Genomic DNA, 19413 nt, shown 5'->3' on the forward strand with positions numbered 1-19413 from the left:
GCCTACAGCAGGAGAACCATCACCACAGACACCGAGAGACAGAACCAAAAATATAATCTCTAAGTAAAAACATACACATAAAAACATGAGACATTAAAAACATGGAAACTAAGGAAAGCATTTCCATATTTCCACACTTCTATAGCTTTTCCTGCTACCGCCACAAGGAAGGATTTACGGGGAGGAGATAGATCTAGAAGCGCACCATGCCAGCAAGGCTAAGGCAACCCAGACAGCTCTACAGTGACTGGTCAGAAGCCCAGCTCAGGTATTCCAAGCTGCCTTCTGGCAAACCCGTGACCCCCAGTGAACTAGCAGGAACACAGTGAGCTCCAAACAGACAGCTGGGTGTGAGATGTACCAACCAGGTACCACCCAACCCAACAGCAGGTCGGCTGATCTGTCTTCTTCCCACCGAGTACAATGAGAACAAAGGCAGATACTGCAAGATACCTAAGTCTTCTTGTTATGCCTGGCACTGTCCTGCCCACAGCAGGTCTGCTCGCTGACAGGGCGCTGGGGACGCCTCACTTCCCTGAACCCTGCCGTACCGCACCCTCCCCAGCGGTACCGAGCTCCCTCGTTAAAGCTGGGAGCCGCCAAGGGGAGGCAATGCCACCCGCGGGTCGGGAGAACACCCGAAAACGGCTCCCACACCCCGACCCGCCCGTCTCCGCCGTGCGCCCAGGTGAAGCGCAGCGCTGCCCGGGCCCACCCCGGGCTCACCGGAGTTAGACGAAGCCGGCCGCGGCAGCTCCTGCCCCAGCGTTGCCCCAAAGGCCGCCCCTCAAAGCAAGGCCACCGAGCGCGGCCCTCCCCGGCGCCCCAACCAGCGATAGGGCCCGGCCCGGGCCAAGGCCGCCGCTCGCACGGCGCGGAAGCCCGGCGGCAGCAGGTGCCCACCCGCCGCCCCGGCCCGCAGGAGGGGGCCGCCCGCCGCTCCCGCAGGTGCCCGCCCGCCGCTCACCCGGCCTCCCGCATGACGTTGCTGTCGCCGCAGTCACAGGCGCCTCCAGCCTGGCTCCGGAACATGTTGTAGTCGTGCCCGGCGTGTTCGCCCTGGTGGAAGCACTCCGCGCACAGGCTCATGCAGGGCGAGATCCCGCAGGTCCGGCAGCGGTAGGCCACGAAGTTGGCCGTCCACACCAGGCCGCACAGCGTGGCCGGGTCGTAGGCCCGCACGGCTTGCACGAAGCCGTCCCAGGGCTCCCCGCCCGACAGCAGGCAGCGGCACCACTCCAGCGCCTCGCCGGCCGCCTCGCTGCCGCCCGAGCCCGCGGCCGGGGCCAGCACCCTCTCGAGCAGAGCCCGTAACTCGCCGGCCGCCGCCGCGCCGTTCTCGCCGCCCAGTTCCGCTTTCAGACGCGTCGCCGTCGTTCGCTTATCCCGGCCGCTGGCACCGGTCCCCGCCATGATGCGGAACCGAGGGGCCGTTACGGCCGCGCCGGGTTCCCGGCTCCGGTGCTCCCTTCGCCGCCCTCTTCTCCTTTCCTTTCCTCCCCTCCTCCCGGCGGCGCCTCCCTCTCGCGATACCGCAGCACGGGCGCCGGGACGCCTCTCCCCTCCCTTGGCATCCGCCCCTCCTCTTCCTCTGCCTTCCCTGCCTGACGCGGTCCCGGCAGCGCGCAGGTGCGCGGCCCGCCCCTCCGGGCACGGGCTTCCTCGGGGAGGCCCCGCGAACGGGAGAGCCGGGGAGGGAGCACGGCCGTACCTGTGGGCCGCGAGTTCGCCGGACGGGCAGGAGAGGGGCCGGGGCTCGGCGCTGGGTGCCCGGCGCTGGGAACGGAGCCCGGAGCTGAGGTGGGCGGCACGTGTCGGGAGCCCGGTCCCGGAGAGGGGAGGGAGTTGGGGGTCGCCCGGCGCTGTCCGGCCCCGCGTTGTCCGCCCGCAGGGTCCCGGCTGTCACCTGACAGCTGCTGCAGGGGGCGGGGGGGCTTTAAGGGTAGAACCGCTCAATAAGGCGATGCTTTGTTTACTGCAGCTGATAGCAGCTTTTTTCTTCTTAGTTACAATCATAGGAGGGTGGGACGGGACACGTGAGGATCGAGTCCCACTGGAAACATGAAGAAATTAAAGCTCAAAGAACTGGAAAGCTGCCTGCAGCAGGTTGATACCTTTGAAAGTCCAAAAGTGCTCCTTGAGCAGTACCCGACGAGACCCCACATCGCGGGTAAGGCTCACACCGTGCTCCCATAGTATGTCCCATTTACTGCTTCTGAAGACAGAAGAAAGTAATCTCTGTTGATTAATTGCATGTATATTTGGAATTACTGATGGTGTTTCTTTCTCCCATCAGCATGTATGCTGTACACAATTCACAATACTTTTGATGATATTGAAAACAAAACAGTTGCAGACTTAGGATGTGGCTGTGGCATGCTGAGCATTGGAAGTGCAATGTTGGGAGCAGGGTGAGTATTTCAATACTAAGTTCTGGTCTTTTTTTCCTAGTATGGAACAGGAGAAAGTGAAATCAGAACAAAGCAGTGCTGAACTAATCTTAGGTACCTCATCTGGTGCATATCTGTGCTATTTAACATGGTCAGTAACTTCTCAAACAGTGGGAGAGATGGACAGTTGCCGTGAAAGAAACAATAACATTTGTTTTCTCCTGTAGCTCTGAATGAATACACAGAACTTCTTTCACAAACCTTATAAAAGATAACTGGAAAAAACAACAGCTACTCTCATTTCTATAAGCACTGAATTTGTAATGTAATTGCGTGTCTCTCTGAGTTAAAAAAAGTTCATGCCACTCCTTTCCAAATCTTTGCTGTAGAATTTGAACAGTTTCTTATTTTACAGACTAACGTGGTTGTTTTTGTTTTGGTTTAAAAACAGGTTGTGTGTGGGGTTTGACATAGATGCAGAAGCATTGGAAATATTCAACAGCAACCTGGAAGACTTTGAGCTCACAAATGTCGATGTGGTTCAGTGTGATGTCTCCTCTTTACCAGACAGCATGTCAGAGACTTTTGACACGGTTATCATGAACCCTCCTTTTGGTACCAAACATAATAAAGGTTTGTAATTCTGAAAGTCAGTCAGATGCAATTAGGAACAAAGTATCAGGGGAGATCATTTTAATGAAATTTCTCTGTTGCAATGTGGGACAATGTTTTGCTGACCTGAAATCAGTTTTCTAAGTAGAGGTCCAGTGCTACAGCTAAAATTCACTGTGTTTCAATCACACACCACTATTTCATATCCCATTTTTATTGGAAGCAGTTTCTGCAAAGTTGCAGAAATACTTTCTGTAACGTACTCACTGTTGTTTCTCAAATAGCTATTGTATTGCTTCAGAAAAATTGAAGCATGAGGCAGTTCTTTAAATTCTTTTATTTAAGCTTGCACATAGCAATTCTGATTTCAGCACTCTTTTAGGGATGGATATGATCTTTCTGAAAACCGCTTTACAAATGGCAAAAACAGCTGTCTATTCCCTTCACAAGACTTCAACACGGCAGGTAGGTCCTTCCTGTTAGTAGGGTGAGCATTCAATAAACAATGAAGTAGCTGCTAATTTGTCACATTGTCTTTAGCTTCATTGATTTGTTCACATTTCAATGGTTTGTGCCCGTCTTGGGTGAATTCTGATATCAAAGAATACCTGTGGTTTTGCATATGTGGAGACAAGTAGGTCTAACCTTTTAGGTTGAGAAACAGAGGCATCGGAGACTTCCTAAATTCATACAGGTGCGTTGATATTCATAGAACTCTGTAAAAACCAGCCTTTAAAGGCAGCTCTGTTTAATACTGCAGCATGTTCAAAAGAAAGCAGATGAATGGGAAGTGAAGATGGAAGTCATAGCAGGTAAGATTAATTTCTTATTAGAAATATTTTCTTGGGAGCTAACAGCTGTAAGATGATACAAACTTAACATCTAGAGGGAAATTCATGTATGATTTCAGACTAAAAATGACACAAGTGTTTTTTAACCTTTTATTAGAAAAAAAAAAAAAAAAGAAAGAAAAAACTCTTGCTATCTGCCTAGAACACAAGTAGGCACTCAATAAAACTCAGAAAAATACATATTTTGTTCAGAATTTGATTTCTTCCTGGACTAGCTTTTGTCTTCCTACTTCATAAGGAATAACAAAACCAAAGGTCAGTTCTTAAATGAGAAAGCATCCTGCCATTGCAGTCAATCATGTATGTTGGGCAGTTCAATTATCTTCCTGCTTCTTAAGTATCATCAGCTATGTGGTTTATAGTCATACAACTTACTTAAGACATGGAAGTTGCACGAGTGCTTAAGATGCACTGTTGCTTCTCAGCTGTCCGCTTATGTCAGATATAGGCAGTCTAAATTTTCAGTTCTAATTAGTGAAGAATTCTAGCATAAAAGTCAAGCATTATCCAGTCAAGGCTCAGAGGTGGGCAAGAAAAAAAAAAACAGAAAGTAGATGTAAAGTGTAACTTAATAAACTTACAACAATTTCACTCTACAGTGATTATTCTAAGTACAGTGTCATTTTTTTCATACTGTTCACAGAACTTAGATATGACCTACCAGCATCATACAAGTTCCATAAGAAGAAATCAGTAAGTATAAAACCTAAGATAACTGAAAAGAAGGTGGGTTGTATTAGGGCAACTGAATTCCACTGCAAGAACCTAAGTTCTAGGGTCATATCTACTGGATGATTCATAGCATTTGAGAAGAGTTTCTTATGACAGAATTAAGTTCCATTGCCATTAATACTAAGCAGTTGAACAGAGGGGCCAGTAATGAGCAGTTTTCAGTTCTGAATTTATTGGTAGCTACTATGTAATATCACTTTGAGGTTATGAAGTCAGGAACCTTTTACATTTGAATGAGATACCAGAGAATTTGACTGCATTGACAGTATAAACAAAACTATACATACAAAAGAGTTTTCCAGAGTGGCATCTTAAGAATAAGCATGCTGCTTTAACAACAAAAAGTTGTAACCCAATGAAATGAAGGTCTCTTCTCATTACAGGTTGACATTGAAGTGGATTTCATTAGATTTTCTACCAGAAACTCCTGAACTGAAGCATGTCTTTAAAACCTATTTAAAATGAACTAATAAAAACAATGGTATTTTTACTTTAGTATTACTGAGCTCCATCTCCATTTTCTGTTTTCAGTTGCTTTGGTGCGGATTCTTCTTTTTCTGTTTCTTCTAGTGGTCTCTTCTTAGGACTTGCTGTTTCTGCAAAATTGAATATACAGTCATTTACGGTAAAGGAAAGCCTTTCCATTACCCTTAATCTTCCAAAAAAAAAAAAAAAAAAAAAAAACAAAAACAACAACAACTTAAAGTTACTCTTAAACATTCATACCATGTTTGCCCAAGCATTAGTCCTAGATTGATATGTGGTTTGTTTATTATGTCTTTGAATTTCTACCTATCCTGAAATACTGAAAGAATTCCTTTTTGCCCTGGTTTCATCTAGGACAGAGTTGATTACATTGATAGCATCCGCTATGAATCTGTTTTGGCTTTAGGAGAACAATGTTTATAACACATTTTAGTTGCTGTTGAGCAGCGCTGCATAGAGCCAAGGTCATCTCAGCTTCATGTAATGCCCTGCCAGTGAGGGGGCTGGAGCAGTACGGGAGCTGGGAGGGTACAGAACCAGAACAGCTGACCTAAACTATCCAAAGGGATGCTCAGGGATTGGCTGGGCATCAGGCCACAGGTGGCGAGCAAGCATATTCCATATCACTTGTTTTGTAAATATGTACATATTGTTATCATTACTATTTTCTGTCTCAGTAAATAACTTCTTTATTTTTAAATTTCAATCAAGTTGTGCCTCTCTGCCCCCCCAAATTCCTTCCTGCATCCCGCAGTGGAAGCGGGAATTAGCAAACTGCTGTGTGGTGCTTAGCTGCCTGCAAAGTTAAATCACAACACCTATAAAGTTCCAGCAGTAGGGAAGGTAAAAAGATGATTCAATCAAATCTAAGAGGTGCAGGGTTGAATGTCTGTGTTTTGTTGTTCTTCCTTTTTAAAGCAGATCACATCTAAACAACAAAAAAACTTAGCTGTTCATCTTCTCTGAGCCACATACCACTATCCAGAACTTCTGGACTTGATACACCTCAAGGTGCTGGGGTGGGGATGGGGAGGATGGCAGCAGTTGATAACCAATGGTCCTCAGTGCCAAATGCCTTGAATAGTCTTGCAGTGCAACCTCAGCATCCAGTAAATGTTTTAATACTTTTTTTTTTTTTTTTTTTTTAATGTGTTTTGGACAGTTTTAACTTTTGAAAACAGTTGAGCAGAGGACCCTGACAGTTACTTTAGTAGTAACAACTGAAATACTACAGTATAGGGCCAAACCAGAAAAAAATTTGGAGAACAAAAAATTGCCCATTAAGTAGCCCCTTGCAATAAAGAAGGTGCATCCCATGCAGAGCAGTATACCTGTTTTAGTATCATCTTCACCTTCTTCCTCATTGTCAAACTTTATTTTCTTGCCCTGAAACTGTACCTTCCCTTTGTGTGCACCTTGAGGTATCTTCCCCCCTCTTCCTTTAAGTTTGCGTCCTGTTGGGATAAGATGACAGAAACTTGGTATCGTTTGTCTTTTAATTAATAAGCTTAAAATACTGCTTTACAGTAGTACAGTTAGTGATTATTTTGTGAAAATAAAATTGTGAATACATAACACCACTCCTAGAAAAAGGTAAATGCTTCAACCAGTCAGAGAGGACCTTTTCCTTTCTGTTTCAGCAATTCCTGCTGATCTTCTAGTATTTTTTTCAGAGCTTCTTTCTCTGCATCTCCTTCTAGCAATTCCCAAGTAACATCTTTGTTCCGAAGCTGTAAGTTTCCATTATGTGCTTCCTTAGCTTTTTCCAGAGCTTCTTTTGCAGCATCCTTAAATAGGATGATCCCCTTAAAAAGAAAAAATAGCATTCACATTTGAATTTTATCATGAAAACACTCAACTCGAGTGACAAGCATGTCCTGCTGGGTACCTCAGCAAGTTCAGTGTTTGCATGGCGTGAAATATCTAGACTGAAGCAAAACCCTCAAGCAGTTATAACAAATGCTTTCACTCCCAGGCTACAACTCATCAGCTGAAGAGGCTGAAATCTCTACTTATGCTTTTGAAAGAATTTAAGTGAATGATTTGATTCTCTAAATATTCTGCAGTTGCACAAGTCAAAGAGGGGAAAAAAAAAAAGTACTTGATATAAAAGCATATGCATTTAATGCTTCAGTTTCAAACTAATATGAAGATCTTCACTCTGTGCCCAAAGTTATACTGACCTCCTTTGCACCTCTTACAAAGTGTATCCATTTGATTTCTCCGTGATCTGAAAACACCGCATGGAGATCTTCTCTGCATGTTTGATCATCTAGATCACCAGAAAACTTCAAAAGACACCCCGTCTTTTCTTCTAGAGATTTCTTAAGGAAAAAAAAAAAAAAAGTTTTACTGAAAAGCCAAGCTTTGCATATTTTTTTCCATCCCTCTATAGTAATATTAAAACATGCTGACAATAAATAAGCAACTGAAGTCAGCCTTCTTAATACCACTAGTAAGCAAAGCATCCTTGCTACTTATTTATGCTGATGTCCAAGTCTTATATAGTTCCACTCAGACTGTTTTAAAAACACTTTCTTTTTCTTTACTTACTGATGCATTTATGTGTAAGTTGGGAGTCCTTTCCATAAGATATTTATGCTCTTGGAACTTTAAAACAGTTCTGAGGGCTGAACTCAGGTTGAAAACATGTAACAGATAATATCCCTACAAGTTGTCTCTAAGTAAGAGAAGAAAATGGAAGAAAATGATCATCTAATTGGTGCACTTAGGATCCTGTCTGAACAGGTAAACATACCTACTAATTCAAATCCAGGATATGCTCCTTTAAGCAAAATCAGCCTCTTGAAAATAAGATGCAATACCATGACAGAAGGAGTTCTTGCTGCAAGTTAGTTGTGAAAGTCACTTCAGCTTTTAAGAAAGTGATCTATTATAGAATTTAAAGGTGTGAATATCCCCCACCTTAGCTTTACAATGTGCAGCTGCAACAGGATTGTTATTGGAATTCCATGAAAGTTTTCAAGTATAGACAGATAAGAAATTCATACCATCTCAGCATCTTGTGCTTGTTTCTGTTTTTCTTCTTTTTCCCTGTAGAGAAGTTAAGATTAGTTAAGAGGTGGTCCTCTTCTGGCCAGATGATCAAAACCAGGCATTTCTGCTGATAAGGACTTACTGTTTAGCTCTTGCTTTGGCCTCTACTTTGTTTTGTTTCCTTTCTTCACTCTTCTTTATACAGTACTCTTCCCTTCAATAGAATGTAAATTTGGTTAATACTACTCCAATTATTCCACTGTAATTATGACAGTCTCAACTGTTAATTGGCTACTACTTTCTTTAGCAGTCAAAATGCTCATCTCCAAAGATCTGTGCTATTGATACCTGTAAAGCAGTATAGAAACTTCAGCCCACCCTTGACCACTCTTATTTGCTCATGCATCAGGTTAGTGGACTTACTTGAAAAGCACTATCAGCTCTGTGTCTTTGTACTTTTGGTTGGGGATTTCTGTGAACTTCTTGGCAGATTCAACACTATCAAAAACTGCAAATATTGACCCCTGTTGAGTAAGATAGATTCAATTTTAGAACAATTTAACAAAATGTACTTACTAAGCATCCCTGCCCCAGGTCTAATTGTTCATTACAAGAGCTACCTTAAATGTTTTCTGCAGCGTTCTCCTCATTTGTATGTTTTCAACCGGACCTTTATCCTCCAGCCATTCTTTGATATCATCGAGAGTAGCATCTGCTGGAAAGCCTTTCTGTGAAACAGCACAAAGCTTCAATTGTATGCAACAAAGTGTAATACCTCATGAGAAATAACCCCCCAACTATCTAATGTGAGATAAATCAAGTTGACTTTGGTTAGATGCTTTTCAGTCAAAGCCAGACAATAGCTCAGAGCAAAGGAAGAAGCTTACTTACAACATATACAGATCTGTTTTTAATTGCAGCCTTGTATTGGTCATTTACTTCAGGAAGGGGTTTGTTTGGAGATCTTCTGATTTTAGTTTTGTCTTCATTTATTTCCATTAGACCCGTCTTGGATTTTCTCAGTGCTTCTACTATAACACCAAAATCTTTTGAAAGGCGACTTAACCTATTGAGTAAGGAGAGACAGGTTATGAAAAATACACAGGGCAAAGCTGAAGCCAAATATTAAAACAGCAAGAAGAAATGCTTGTGCAGAACACATTTGGCTACCAAAACAAATTACAGTAGCTGAAAATTACCCTTCTATCCAGATTAGATGTACTTTGCTTTACCTGTTGAATTTGATCATTACTTCCAAAGGCACCCAACCATCATCTAATTTGATCTGTTCCTTTAGGAACTTGTCCCTTGGTAGGTTGTGATTGCCAAAATAGTACTGCAAAAAAATAAAAATAAAAAGGCTTGTTTTGGAATGTTCAGACTGTAAAGGCTCTTTTCCATTTGGCAGATGACAGCAGTGGATGGAAATGTTCAAAATTCTAGTTGTTATTTTCATTGGAATTCTCATATTATTACTTCTTGCTTCAATGTAACACTTCCAAAAGTAGATTATAGTAGCAAATTATGCAGCATGCTAATATTTTGAACAGCACAGATTCCCAGACAGGATTTTTCCCCCAGAAATTAAGCCATACTGAATTAAAATGCATTTTTCTATTTGCATGCAAAGAATAACTCTGACAAACAGTAACAAATTGTTTACTGATGCACAACTTCACATTAGCCAAGTCCCTACCAATTAAGGTCTCCAAAAACTACATCTCAGTTCAGGTCCCAAATGATAAATTGAACTTACCTCAATTTGCTGGCAGATTTTGCTTTCCAAGATAGACATGTTTTCACCATCTCCATTTTCAGCCATTTTCACCAGCTGTGTTGAAGAGAAATCAGAGCACAGTCACTAAATACTAATTACCAACTTCTACAGAGCTTTCTTGTAGTGCTGCATTTAATTGCAGCCCCTACAAGCCACCTTTATTTTGGTGAATCAGCTCTAAATGTGACTGCAGAAATTCCAAGTGGAAACTAGAACAATTAACGAACAGGTAAAACAGTTCATTTGTCTATAAAGCACTTTGCAGAAACTTGGGCCACAGCCTACCAGCTTACAGTTGCAGTCACTTCAGAGATGTCCCTACACAGCCATCCTGATTCCAGCAACGCCATCAGTTCAGTGAGGACTCAGGTGCTGCCATCATCACTACACTCCCCCATGCTGTTGTCCCTGGCACCTGACTCACTAAAAAAATGTTTGATGTTACCTAATTTTGTTGAAATTATTGTCAGCCTACAGAATAGTCTCAGCTTTTTCCCCTGGATCAAGTAATTAACCACACACTGTGTGCCTCTGCAGCACCTTATCCAGGGAAAGCCAACCTACTGAAGAACTGTTCCACTTGATTCATTTTATCACTAACTTGTTTCAGAGTCTTGGAGACACAGTGATGTAGATGGTACAGCTGGGAGAACAAGAGACCTTGAAAACCTTTCAGTCTGGGCAAGGTGACATTGCTATGGCTCTTCTCAGAGCATGGCAGATTTTGTTAAGCGCTTCTCAATCTTCTAAGCGAACCACTGTCCTATAGGTACTTTTCACAGTGTAGCTCAATTATTTAAGACAACATACTAGCTTATTAGGAGCTGTGGAAAATGTTGCTGTCTTGCATATTCTGAGGGGAAAAGAAATTTTTAAAAAGATGGATTTTAATAATGTATGTTTTTAAAGAAGCCCAGCACAAAAGTACAACGTGCAGCTGCACTGAACTGAGGACAGGAACCGTGCCCCACCACCTCATGGCCAGCAGAGTCCAGCAAGGCAGCAGAAAAGGGCCAGGCAAGAGGCAGCTGCTATGAACTCTCTGGGGTGGGATGCAGCCAGACTGTACCACCCTGCCCCTTTGCTGCTCTTGTTTTGTTCTGCGGTACCAAATGGTACTCACTCTTCTTACTGTTAAAATAAGCCTGGGGCTCCTTTAGGATGCTCAGTCCTCAGCAGTGCTGCCCAGGTGAAGAGTGAGCAGAGGCAGCATCTGAGGTGATAGGGTGACAGGAGAAGCACTCAGCGAAACCAGCGGTTATGCTTTGATTTTGTCATTCAGAGACAACTCCAGTCTGTTGGGGGCAGCCTGGCTCTTGTAACCCCCCAAGAAACACCCTCATCCGATCAACGCAGACACTGCTGTATTTACCACTGGGTACCGCAGGGGCCATTAAGAAACACTGCGGTAGAAGTGACGTGCAGCGTTGTGGAAAAGCAGGCCCTCACCCTTACGGGGCCCCTCCGGGAACACAGCGCCCGCAGCGCGCCTTGCAGAGGCCCCGCTGCGCTGCTGAGAGGGGCAGAGCAAATCCTACTTCGTAGATAGCGCTTCAAGTCGGAAAAGCATTCCGTAAGGAAGTCTAAAGCAAAGGAGGCCTACGGCAAGTCCCCGAGATGAACCCTTACAACCAGGAAAGTTCTCCTGGGCCCGGCATCCAGGACGACAGCGCCGAGCCGGGCAGCGCCGGAGGCCGCTCCACACCCCGCACACATGGACTGCCGCAATAGCGCACAAGAGCACAACGGGCGCGAGGTAAGAACGAATTCCTCGTGCCGAACACTCCGATGCGAGAAGCAGCGCTGCACGACGAGCCGCCGGATCGCTCCCGAGCCGCTCCCCGCCGCCAGTTCAGCCCCGGGCGGCTCCGCAGCTGCAGTTCCGCGGGGCACCACGGCAGCGCCGTCCGCCACGTGCCGCCACCCGCGGGCACGCAGGGGCGCGGCGCGGGACGCCGAGAAGCATCGCGCAGCGCGCAGCCACCTCCGCGGGAAGCGCTGCCCCGCATCCTGCACGGCGGCCGCAGGCAGCGACACCCTCCGCCCGGCCGCGCGTTCCGGCCTCCTTCCCGGACGGACAGGCAGCGAGCAGCGCGGGAAGCGCGGCCCAGAACAACCTGCGGCCCTGCTCCCCTCGCGCAGCCCCCGCCGCCCGCCCGGAGCCGGAGCCGTCCCCGCCCGGCGCCGCCCGCCGCGCCGCCCGCACACCCACCTGCACCGCCCGGCCCGGCTCAGACCGCGCGGCTCCGCTCCAAAGGCTGCAGGACGCGCCGCGTGCCCAGCAGACACCGCAGCTCTCACGTGGGCGCCTCTTCCGGGGCGGGGCCGCTGCCGGAAACGGCGTCGGGGCGTTGGCGGTCAGTGGGTGTTACGGATATTAGCGATTACGTTGGAGATGCTAACGGTGCTATAAATACGGGTGTCACGTTAAGAAAAGCTTTAATACATCGTAGAGTGTTCATCGATTCGGCTTATGTGCCGTTCATTCCGGGAAAAGGAACAATATAAAGATCGCCGCCTGCGTTCAGCTCGTCAATAAAACGGGATCGCGGGCTGAGCAGCGCAGGTTACCGTACTGAAAATAGCACCAGGAGCAATAAGGGCCTTCAACTTTTACACTCTGTTTAACGCATTCAGCCGCGCTGTGTGTTAGGATTGCTCCTGTCAGACCGCATGCAGCCCCACAGCAGCGGGGAGGCTCTGGTCCACTCAGTCCTGCTCCACCTTCCATTCCACATGTTAAATGTAACAGTTATCATAGTAAGGCTTTTCTCCAAATAAATAGCCATCAACAACAGCTCAACATCAACAAATCAGTCCAAAATCCCACTACAACGCCATGAAGCCAGCATACAGTTTCTGTTTGCATAACTGGGCTACCAGGTGATATTTCTTTCCCCTTTCTCTGTGTGTTCTCTTCTTCACTCTGCCATCTGAGGGTGGATTTAGAGATGCCCTGCAGCTGCCTGCAGTTCCTGGATGCGGTATCACTATGTGTAAGTGATATCACTGTGTATGTCCCACACACCAGATCTGTGGCAATGAACCATTCCTACAGCTGTCTTCAGCATATCAAAGATTACATCCTAGGCCCGCTTCTCCACAGAAAGGCAAAAAGGTTTAACTTAGCACCAAGTTAAAATTCTACCCAGTGACTGGTGAAAATAAATCTGTTTTTCACAGTCAGATACAGTTACAGAAAGTATTATTAGAGTCATTTGAAAGTTTCCATGACAGAGAAAACATATGAAAATATTTTTTTTCCTTATTTACCTTTCTGAATTGTTTAAAACAAATTGAACAGTCCTTAATGAATGTGCACTAGGAGATTGTATTAGGTATCTCATTCATGAGGTAATCAGTACCATTAGGAATACTGCATGTTTTCTTTGTCAGCACTATGAAAATGTCATGCCTACACATTATACACACAGACGCAGCCATGTGAACGCATGGCACTGGGAAGGTTGCCTGCTGCTTCCCACGTGTTTAGTTCAGGGTTGTATTTCTCAATACTCTGCAGATACGTTCCTTTGGAATAGGAATATCCTCCTGTCACATAGATGCACCCGTTCATCACCACCGCGCCGCACTCCATTCTCCGTTCTAACATGTGAGCCATCTGCTTCCACTCGTCCTGCTCTGGGTCGTAGCAGTCTGTGATCGTGGTCTGTCCACCCACAAAATAGATCTTGTTTTGTAACGTGATTGAACACAGTCCGTATTCTTTAGGAAGAAAGGAACAGTGTTCAACTCAGCATGATAACATTAACTGACATGACAAACACGGGGCACACAGAAGTTCCTCACTGAGCTGAGAGGACACCTCATGGATTTCTTCTATCCACAGTCAGAGCAAGCCCAAGGTGCTGCAGAGCACACATGGGAAAGCACCAGTACACAGTGATAATCTCTTTAGAAACTTATTGTTACCAAATGTAGGAAGTAGAGAAAATCCTTTCTAAAAGCATACAGAAGATCTTTGCCAAATGACCATGAACAGACACTTTATGGAAAGTTAGTTTGCTATCATACTTAACAAATTGTAGCCACTCCTTAGCCAAATATTTATGGAGTGATTTGCATACAACACATGCCTGTGAGAAGAGCTTTCCCTTCTCAGAGCCTGGTACATGGTCAAGCATCCACCCTGGACCTCACTGCCCTACCAGATATCTTCCTTCCAATCAGAACACTCAAGGACATTTAAAGGCCCCCCAGACTGGAAAATAGACATCACATTACAGAGCTTGTTGTTTACCTGGATGTGGACTTGTGGTGACGATGCTCCACTCATTGTTACCCGAATGGTATCTCTGGATCTTATCATAGGTGCAGCTTCCCCTGTAGCCGTAGTGACCACCAGTTACATAGATGACTTCGTGCAGGACACAGGCGGTGGCATTCCCAACACCTGCACAGTACAACAGTCACAATGCACCTTCAGACCACACGTAGCACCCAACAGCACTTCCATCAATAACCCCAATTTAAATAGCTTTTAGTGTTTCAGGATGAAATGATGTTTGCAAGTATTTAAACCAACGTGAAATTAAATAAACTGTCAAGACACCTTATTTTAGCAGGATAAGTCATGAACAAATAGATAAAATTACAGTAACTGACATGTATTGCGTGTAACATGGCCACACACACAAAAAAAACAACAACAAAAAAAAACACCACAATTCTTCTGCAGTCATTAAGAGCACTGTAACACTGGCTTTGGAACAGGGAATTACTTCCATTATGTTTAACTCATTTTCAAGCGTCACATATGTGGCAAGGACAAAGTCAGTGGAAGCTGAGATTACACAGTGTCTCACGGTATTTTTCCTGATATTTTTAGTCTTTCTTGTATTATGAGGAATGCTGTCATACAAAGAAGGACACAGATGGAATGTAGCTGTGATAGTTCTGTCTCTGGGAGAATAAAACAAAAATAAAACAACGGCTTTACAAGATAACATGGACAAAAACTACCATGTTGCTGCATTTTTAAGGCTCTAAAAAGTTTCACACAGATAATGGGCCCAAATATCTGCTAGCTGTATTAGCGTAGCATTCATATCTTTTAATTAAAAATGACTAATGGTAGTATTTGTAGGAAATATGTGAACATTGAAGAAACATTGGCATGAGCATAATAAGTGTTTTTCCTCCTGTTAAATACTTCACAATCTCTAAAAAAAATTACTTTGCAACAATTCACAATAAAATCTTTTAAAATATTTTATAACTAATAGTAAATAATTACATTAAGTTGTAAAAATGTATAATAAGATAAGCTTTATAGCAAAAAAAGCTTCTAAGCTTTATAACAAAATAATACCCTATAGTTAGGTTGTTCTCCAAGCACATGTATTTTTAGTAGGTCACTATTCTGGCTGCTAAAAATAGGTATCTGTGCTTTTCATTACTCCAAAGATTTAACTAAGGATCCTGAACAGATGATACACTGGAACCTGAGAAAGCTGCGTGCAAGATGTCTTAAATGAAGAAACACTTATAAATAAATGGTACAGGAAACAATCAGGCCTTATACCAAGATAACACAATCCCTTTACTGGAGCTCACTTTTCTAGGACCTGCTGAACAGACTCTGATCCCAGGTAGTTTTCTAACTTCTTTCCAATTCAAATAGAAATTTATCTCCCGAAGGAAAGCAGACTTAAATGACACTGCCATTGCTTGTTCACTCTGTTCCCAACAGCACAGCCCAGTGTGTATTTGTATTTGTACAGTGTGTATTGGGTATTTGTAGCAGTTTGGCCCACACAGACTTGAACCAAAGCCTCCCAACATCAATGGGATGATCCCTCTGAATAGGCTCTAGCCCTGAGTGTGTCCATGGCACTTCTCAGTGGCAAACATGAGAAGACTGACATTGAGGCTGATGCCACATAAAAGCTTACATACCTTTGATCATGTTTGCAATAGGAACCCATTTCTTTTTCAAAGGATCATAGAACTCAGCTTCTTGCACTGGAGCTCCCTTCCGGTAGCCGCCCAGTGCATAGATGCAGCCGCTCAGGGACACTGCACAGTGGTAGTACCTCGCATCAAGCATGGGGCAGCCCTCTGCCCACTCATCCCGCTCACTGTTATATATCCACACAGTATCCAGGGCTTCGATGTTCTCTGTTCTGTAGCCTCCTGTCACATATATGTCTGGCCCCAGGCTTGTGACCCCATAGCTCTCCCGGGTATGATCTGGCATTTCTGCTCCCTGGAGCCACGTATTAGTTAAAGGATCCCAAACATGCACTTCTGATAAGGGATGCCAATAATATCCTCCAACCACACACATGGTGGCCGTTGGTCTTTTGGAAAGGCCTTTGGGACTGGGGTTGAGGGCACTGTACACGAGGGACCTTATCTTGTTATCATTAAGTCGACATCTTTTTTGCAGGCTTAAAGCTGACCTCAAAAACATGTTATCTAGGTCTAGTTTAATGCAGCTCAGCAGTTCATAGATGTCTTCAATTCTTTCCTCTACATTGTGTGCAACCCACCTAACAACAGCTCCGACAGCTGCTTCTTCTTTCCATACATTGAGGTTCTCTCTGGAGAGGATGAAAGCCAGCTTCTCCTTGCTAACATCCAGGAACTCCTCTTGCTTCCACACTTCTTCAAACTGCCACAGCAACATCCTTCGGGACTCCTTTTCCAGTTCCAGGCAATTGTGGTGCTCAGCAAAGGCATGCATCCCAAGGCAGTTGTCAGCATCCAGGTGCCTGACCAGAAACTGCTCACAAGCTCTCTTGACTGAGACAAACTGGAGGTGATCAGCCGCCTGCAGCAGGCTTTGCACGTTTCTCTTTGTTATTTGGATCTGGGAGGTATACGCATAATTCACGAGAGCTTCCAGCACGGCGTGGCTGAGCTCAGGAAGCCTGATCTGGTTTTTAGATTTCTCTTTCATATCGGCTGTGAACATGGCTCTGAAATAACTGCTGCAAGCCGCCAGGACGGCTCTGTGGCAATGCAGCAGGACCCCCGAGGCGGCCTGAAGCGCGATGTCAGTGAATAGCCCGTCCAAGTAGAACGCCCGGAACGCGTCCAGCAGGCAAGCGGGGTGCGATGAGTCGCGGTAGGCGAACACGTAGTCCTCCTGCCCAGGCAGGGCCATCGTCACACTGCACAAAGCCACCCGTAGCCCTGGTACTCACCCGGTGGGGGCCCCTCTAACAGGGTCAGCAGCCCCCGGCTGCAGGGCGGGGAGACGCCGGCCCGAGTGGCTGCGGCCGCTGCCCCCGGAGCTCCCCAGCCCCCAAGGGAGAGGGGGGAAGGCTTATGGCAGCGATGACATACGGCCCCGCGGCTGTCAGCCCTATTAGGGACAGATGCTCCGGGAGCGTCACCAAGCTGGTGTGGCACACGGCCACACAACAAAGCCAGAGAGTGCCTCTAACAGCCTGCGAGGAGCAGCGTGGAGAAGGGATCCCATAAAGGGGAGATAAGGAGGGGGAGGGCTGAGCCCTCCTCAGACACCTGAGTGTTTGCAGAGCATAAGTGACAGTCACAAACTGGACTGGCTAATGCACTGTAAGACTGTGCTCACTATAACTTACAGTCAAATTGCTCAGGAAGTTTATATGGCTATTACTACTTCTGAAAATGAGGTTCACAGTTTTTCTTCTCTGCTGGCACATTTCCTAGAGAGGCAGGGATCCCTACGTGTAAGCGAAGCACACAGCGGGATTGAAGCGGCTGTACTCCCCCCCCCGGCGGGATTCAGATCTTTGGACCCACAGCCGGGCTCTGCCTGCCTCGCCAGCGCCCTCCTGGGCTGAACGAGCTGTCCCGGACTCCTTCACAAAAGGGAAGAGGGTATGTTAGGTTTAGCTAAGTGCCTGCACACCCTAAAAGGAGAAATTAGGAGAGCTCCTGCTCTGCACAGATTAATTATCTTTTTTTTTTTTCCTTCTTCTTTTTTCTTTTAATTACCGGTTGTACTTTCTCCCTAGTTCCCATGAAGCACGAATTAAAAAAGAAATCTGAGTGGGAAGATGTATATGGACATCCCACGCCACCTCTCCTCACACACAGACAGTGCAATAGGACTCACGCTTTCCATTGGCCTTTACGTAACAGCACAAGACGTGAACAAGCTGATCCAAAAATACCTAGCAAATTCTTCACATATCTTTTTCTTCACTTTTTTTCCTGCCACTTTCATTGTATTGTCAGCCCAAGAAATCAGAGTTATGTGGTGCGGTGCTGCCCAGAAATTACTGCAGCCCAGTTGCTCTCACCAGCAGCTGTCCCACAGCTACACTGCTTACTCCCCTTCTTTCTCTGGAGCATTCCCATGTAGGGTCCTGATTCTGTTTATACATCCCCATGCCAACAACTTTGTTTTGCTGCTGCTTTTCACTTTCCATTTCATCAGCTGCCTACGGATAAGTAGGAACTTCTCCCAGCTCTTGGCCAGCCTCCTAGCATATAAGGTCAGGGCATAGGATTTCAGCTCAGTACTCCCCATGTTAGCTGGTGTATGGTAGCAGGCCTGTTACCATACAGAAAATTTCCATATACATAAGAACCTCCCATTACATGTTTTATAAAATCTAAGCCACCACACTTCCCCAGAATCTTGACACGTTACTCCCATGTAGCACATTCTTTAAGCACCCAGCAGTCAGATCAGCAACAACCAACACTGAACCAATGCCCCTTCAGGGACCTACTATGCTCTCTCCTTGCCTCTTTTGGCTGCTACCAGCTGAAGCTGAGCGCACAATCTGGAGATACTCTCCCCTTATACTCAAAAGTAGAAAAGTTTGATAACTGTGGTGCTTCAGAAAAGTGATCTCTCTTATCAAGATGGGAGTGGGGAGGGCAGAGGGGAAAGACCTCATTAAATGCTTAATGGCTACTTCTACCGGAATGGAGAAGTTCTTTCTGTCTCCAACATGCACTTTGCCTGGAAAATAGCATCAGCTTTACACTCTGCTTGAAGCGATTGGATCATAATTGCAAATCTTTTCAATTAGTTGCTTCATCTCTTCTCATCTCCTGCTTCTCTACTCTTAAAAACAACCAAAAAATCTCTTTCAGTGTGAGGATTAATTTCTTGCTCAAAGAATCAGCAACAGAACAAACTAGAACACGAGGTTCCTAAGGCTAAAAGAATAACAAATGTAAGTGGAAGTGAAAAATGAGTACTTATTTATATACCGGGTGACTGGGTTTGCACTTATTTTCTCTTGTTTTTCTTTTTCTTTTTTTTTTTTTAATAAGCAGTGAGACAAGCAAAAAGCAAGCTGCTTTACAACCAGGATATGGAAAGCACAATATCTGCAACTCTTAGCAGCATACCTAGAATGAAGAAGATGCACAACTTAGGGGGGGGAAACAAACAAACATGCAACACCAAACAACAATCATCACCACGTTCTTGTACAGGCTACAAATTGGCAAACTTAAACAGCTTGAAAGCTTTCAGATAGTCAGATGCTGTCTGTGTGCCCGTGCACAAGACAACAGGGTAAGCTTCCCAGTACAAACATCTCCAACAGCTCTCAACTATCCATCATTAAAGCCACACTCCTGAGAACCCATA

The 19413-nt window shown here is 45.3% G+C and overlaps 4 protein-coding genes across 20 annotated transcripts in view; 1 reads left to right on the forward strand and 3 right to left on the reverse strand.

Annotated features, from left to right (window-relative positions):
* UBR3 (ubiquitin protein ligase E3 component n-recognin 3) overlaps positions 1 to 1622 on the reverse strand; it is an 85319-nt gene extending 83697 nt beyond the window's left edge. For 12 of the 13 annotated variants that reach the window (XR_014947951.1, XR_014947950.1, XR_014947952.1 and 9 more), the window contains exon 1: positions 968 to 1621. Coding sequence is in view for 9 of the 13 variants with exons in the window: in XM_085552480.1 (XP_085408606.1) it covers positions 968 to 1413 (446 nt within the window). In the remaining 4 variants the exon portion in view is untranslated. Of the gene's footprint in view, positions 1 to 967 lie in introns of all 13 variants that reach the window. The other variant, XM_085552481.1, reaches the window with a different exon arrangement.
* METTL5 (methyltransferase 5, N6-adenosine) lies at positions 1594 to 5080 on the forward strand. 4 transcript variants are annotated; one of them, XM_085552544.1, is made up of 8 exons: positions 1594 to 1629; positions 2007 to 2170; positions 2297 to 2411; positions 2842 to 3023; positions 3385 to 3467; positions 3763 to 3814; positions 4497 to 4546; positions 4969 to 5080. In XM_085552544.1, the coding sequence occupies exons 2-8, from the start codon at positions 2062 to 2064 to the stop codon at positions 5014 to 5016; spliced, it is 639 nt and encodes a 212-aa protein (XP_085408670.1). In that variant the 5' UTR covers positions 1594 to 1629; positions 2007 to 2061; the 3' UTR covers positions 5017 to 5080. The 4 variants fall into 4 exon arrangements, with proteins under 4 accessions (XP_085408670.1, XP_015723970.1, XP_015723971.1 ...); XM_015868485.3 differs by having other exon boundaries at positions 1624 to 1800; XM_015868484.2 differs by lacking the exon at positions 4969 to 5080 and having other exon boundaries at positions 4497 to 4880.
* Positions 4734 to 12152, reverse strand: SSB (small RNA binding exonuclease protection factor La). 2 transcript variants are annotated; one of them, XM_015868476.3, is made up of 12 exons: positions 12058 to 12152; positions 9825 to 9899; positions 9301 to 9404; positions 8960 to 9134; positions 8689 to 8796; positions 8492 to 8592; positions 8211 to 8282; positions 8083 to 8125; positions 7255 to 7395; positions 6693 to 6876; positions 6403 to 6525; positions 4734 to 5181 (listed from the first exon to the last, which is right to left on the reverse strand). In XM_015868476.3, the coding sequence occupies exons 2-12, from the start codon at positions 9888 to 9890 to the stop codon at positions 5084 to 5086; spliced, it is 1215 nt and encodes a 404-aa protein (XP_015723962.2). In that variant the 5' UTR covers positions 9891 to 9899; positions 12058 to 12152; the 3' UTR covers positions 4734 to 5083. The 2 variants fall into 2 exon arrangements, with proteins under 2 accessions (XP_015723962.2, XP_085408664.1); XM_085552538.1 differs by lacking the exon at positions 12058 to 12152 and adding an exon at positions 10131 to 10269.
* A 115-nt stretch (positions 12153 to 12267) lies between these two features.
* Positions 12268 to 17295, reverse strand: KLHL23 (kelch like family member 23). The gene is made up of 3 exons (XM_015868473.3): positions 15765 to 17295; positions 14107 to 14259; positions 12268 to 13571 (listed from the first exon to the last, which is right to left on the reverse strand). Exons 1-3 carry the CDS (start codon positions 16975 to 16977, stop codon positions 13261 to 13263), a joined length of 1677 nt encoding a protein of 558 aa, XP_015723959.2. The 5' UTR covers positions 16978 to 17295; the 3' UTR covers positions 12268 to 13260.
* Positions 17296 to 19413: the final 2118 nt, after the last annotated feature.

Source organism: Coturnix japonica, chromosome 7 (genome assembly GCF_054131305.1).
Source record: "Coturnix japonica strain WE chromosome 7, WE-NBRP24, whole genome shotgun sequence".
In the NCBI taxonomy this organism is placed as follows: domain Eukaryota; kingdom Metazoa; phylum Chordata; class Aves; order Galliformes; family Phasianidae; genus Coturnix; species Coturnix japonica.

What these genes read in the sequence shown, in the direction of transcription:
- METTL5 (XM_015868484.2), top strand. Translation starts at nt 2,062, where the DNA reads ATGAAGAAATTAAAGCTCAAAGAACTGGAAAGCTGCCTGCAGCAGGTT. An exon ending in GACGAGACCCCACATCGCGG is followed by an intron (nt 2,171 to 2,296) that starts GTAAGGCTCACA and finishes TTCTCCCATCAG; the next exon opens with CATGTATGCTGTACACAATT. An exon ending in TGGTACCAAACATAATAAAG is followed by an intron (nt 3,024 to 3,384) that starts GTTTGTAATTCT and finishes GCACTCTTTTAG; the next exon opens with GGATGGATATGATCTTTCTG.
- SSB (XM_015868476.3), bottom strand. Translation starts at nt 9,890, where the DNA reads ATGGCTGAAAATGGAGATGGTGAAAACATGTCTATCTTGGAAAGCAAA. An exon ending in AAATCTGCCAGCAAATTGAG is followed by an intron (nt 9,405 to 9,824) that starts GTAAGTTCAATT and finishes ATTTTTTTGCAG; the next exon opens with TACTATTTTGGCAATCACAA. An exon ending in GAGCTGATAGTGCTTTTCAA is followed by an intron (nt 8,283 to 8,491) that starts GTAAGTCCACTA and finishes ATTCTATTGAAG; the next exon opens with GGAAGAGTACTGTATAAAGA.
- KLHL23 (XM_015868473.3), bottom strand. Translation starts at nt 16,977, where the DNA reads ATGGCCCTGCCTGGGCAGGAGGACTACGTGTTCGCCTACCGCGACTCA. An exon ending in TATTGCAAACATGATCAAAG is followed by an intron (nt 14,260 to 15,764) that starts GTATGTAAGCTT and finishes TGTACTGTGCAG; the next exon opens with GTGTTGGGAATGCCACCGCC. An exon ending in CACCACAAGTCCACATCCAG is followed by an intron (nt 13,572 to 14,106) that starts GTAAACAACAAG and finishes TTCTTCCTAAAG; the next exon opens with AATACGGACTGTGTTCAATC.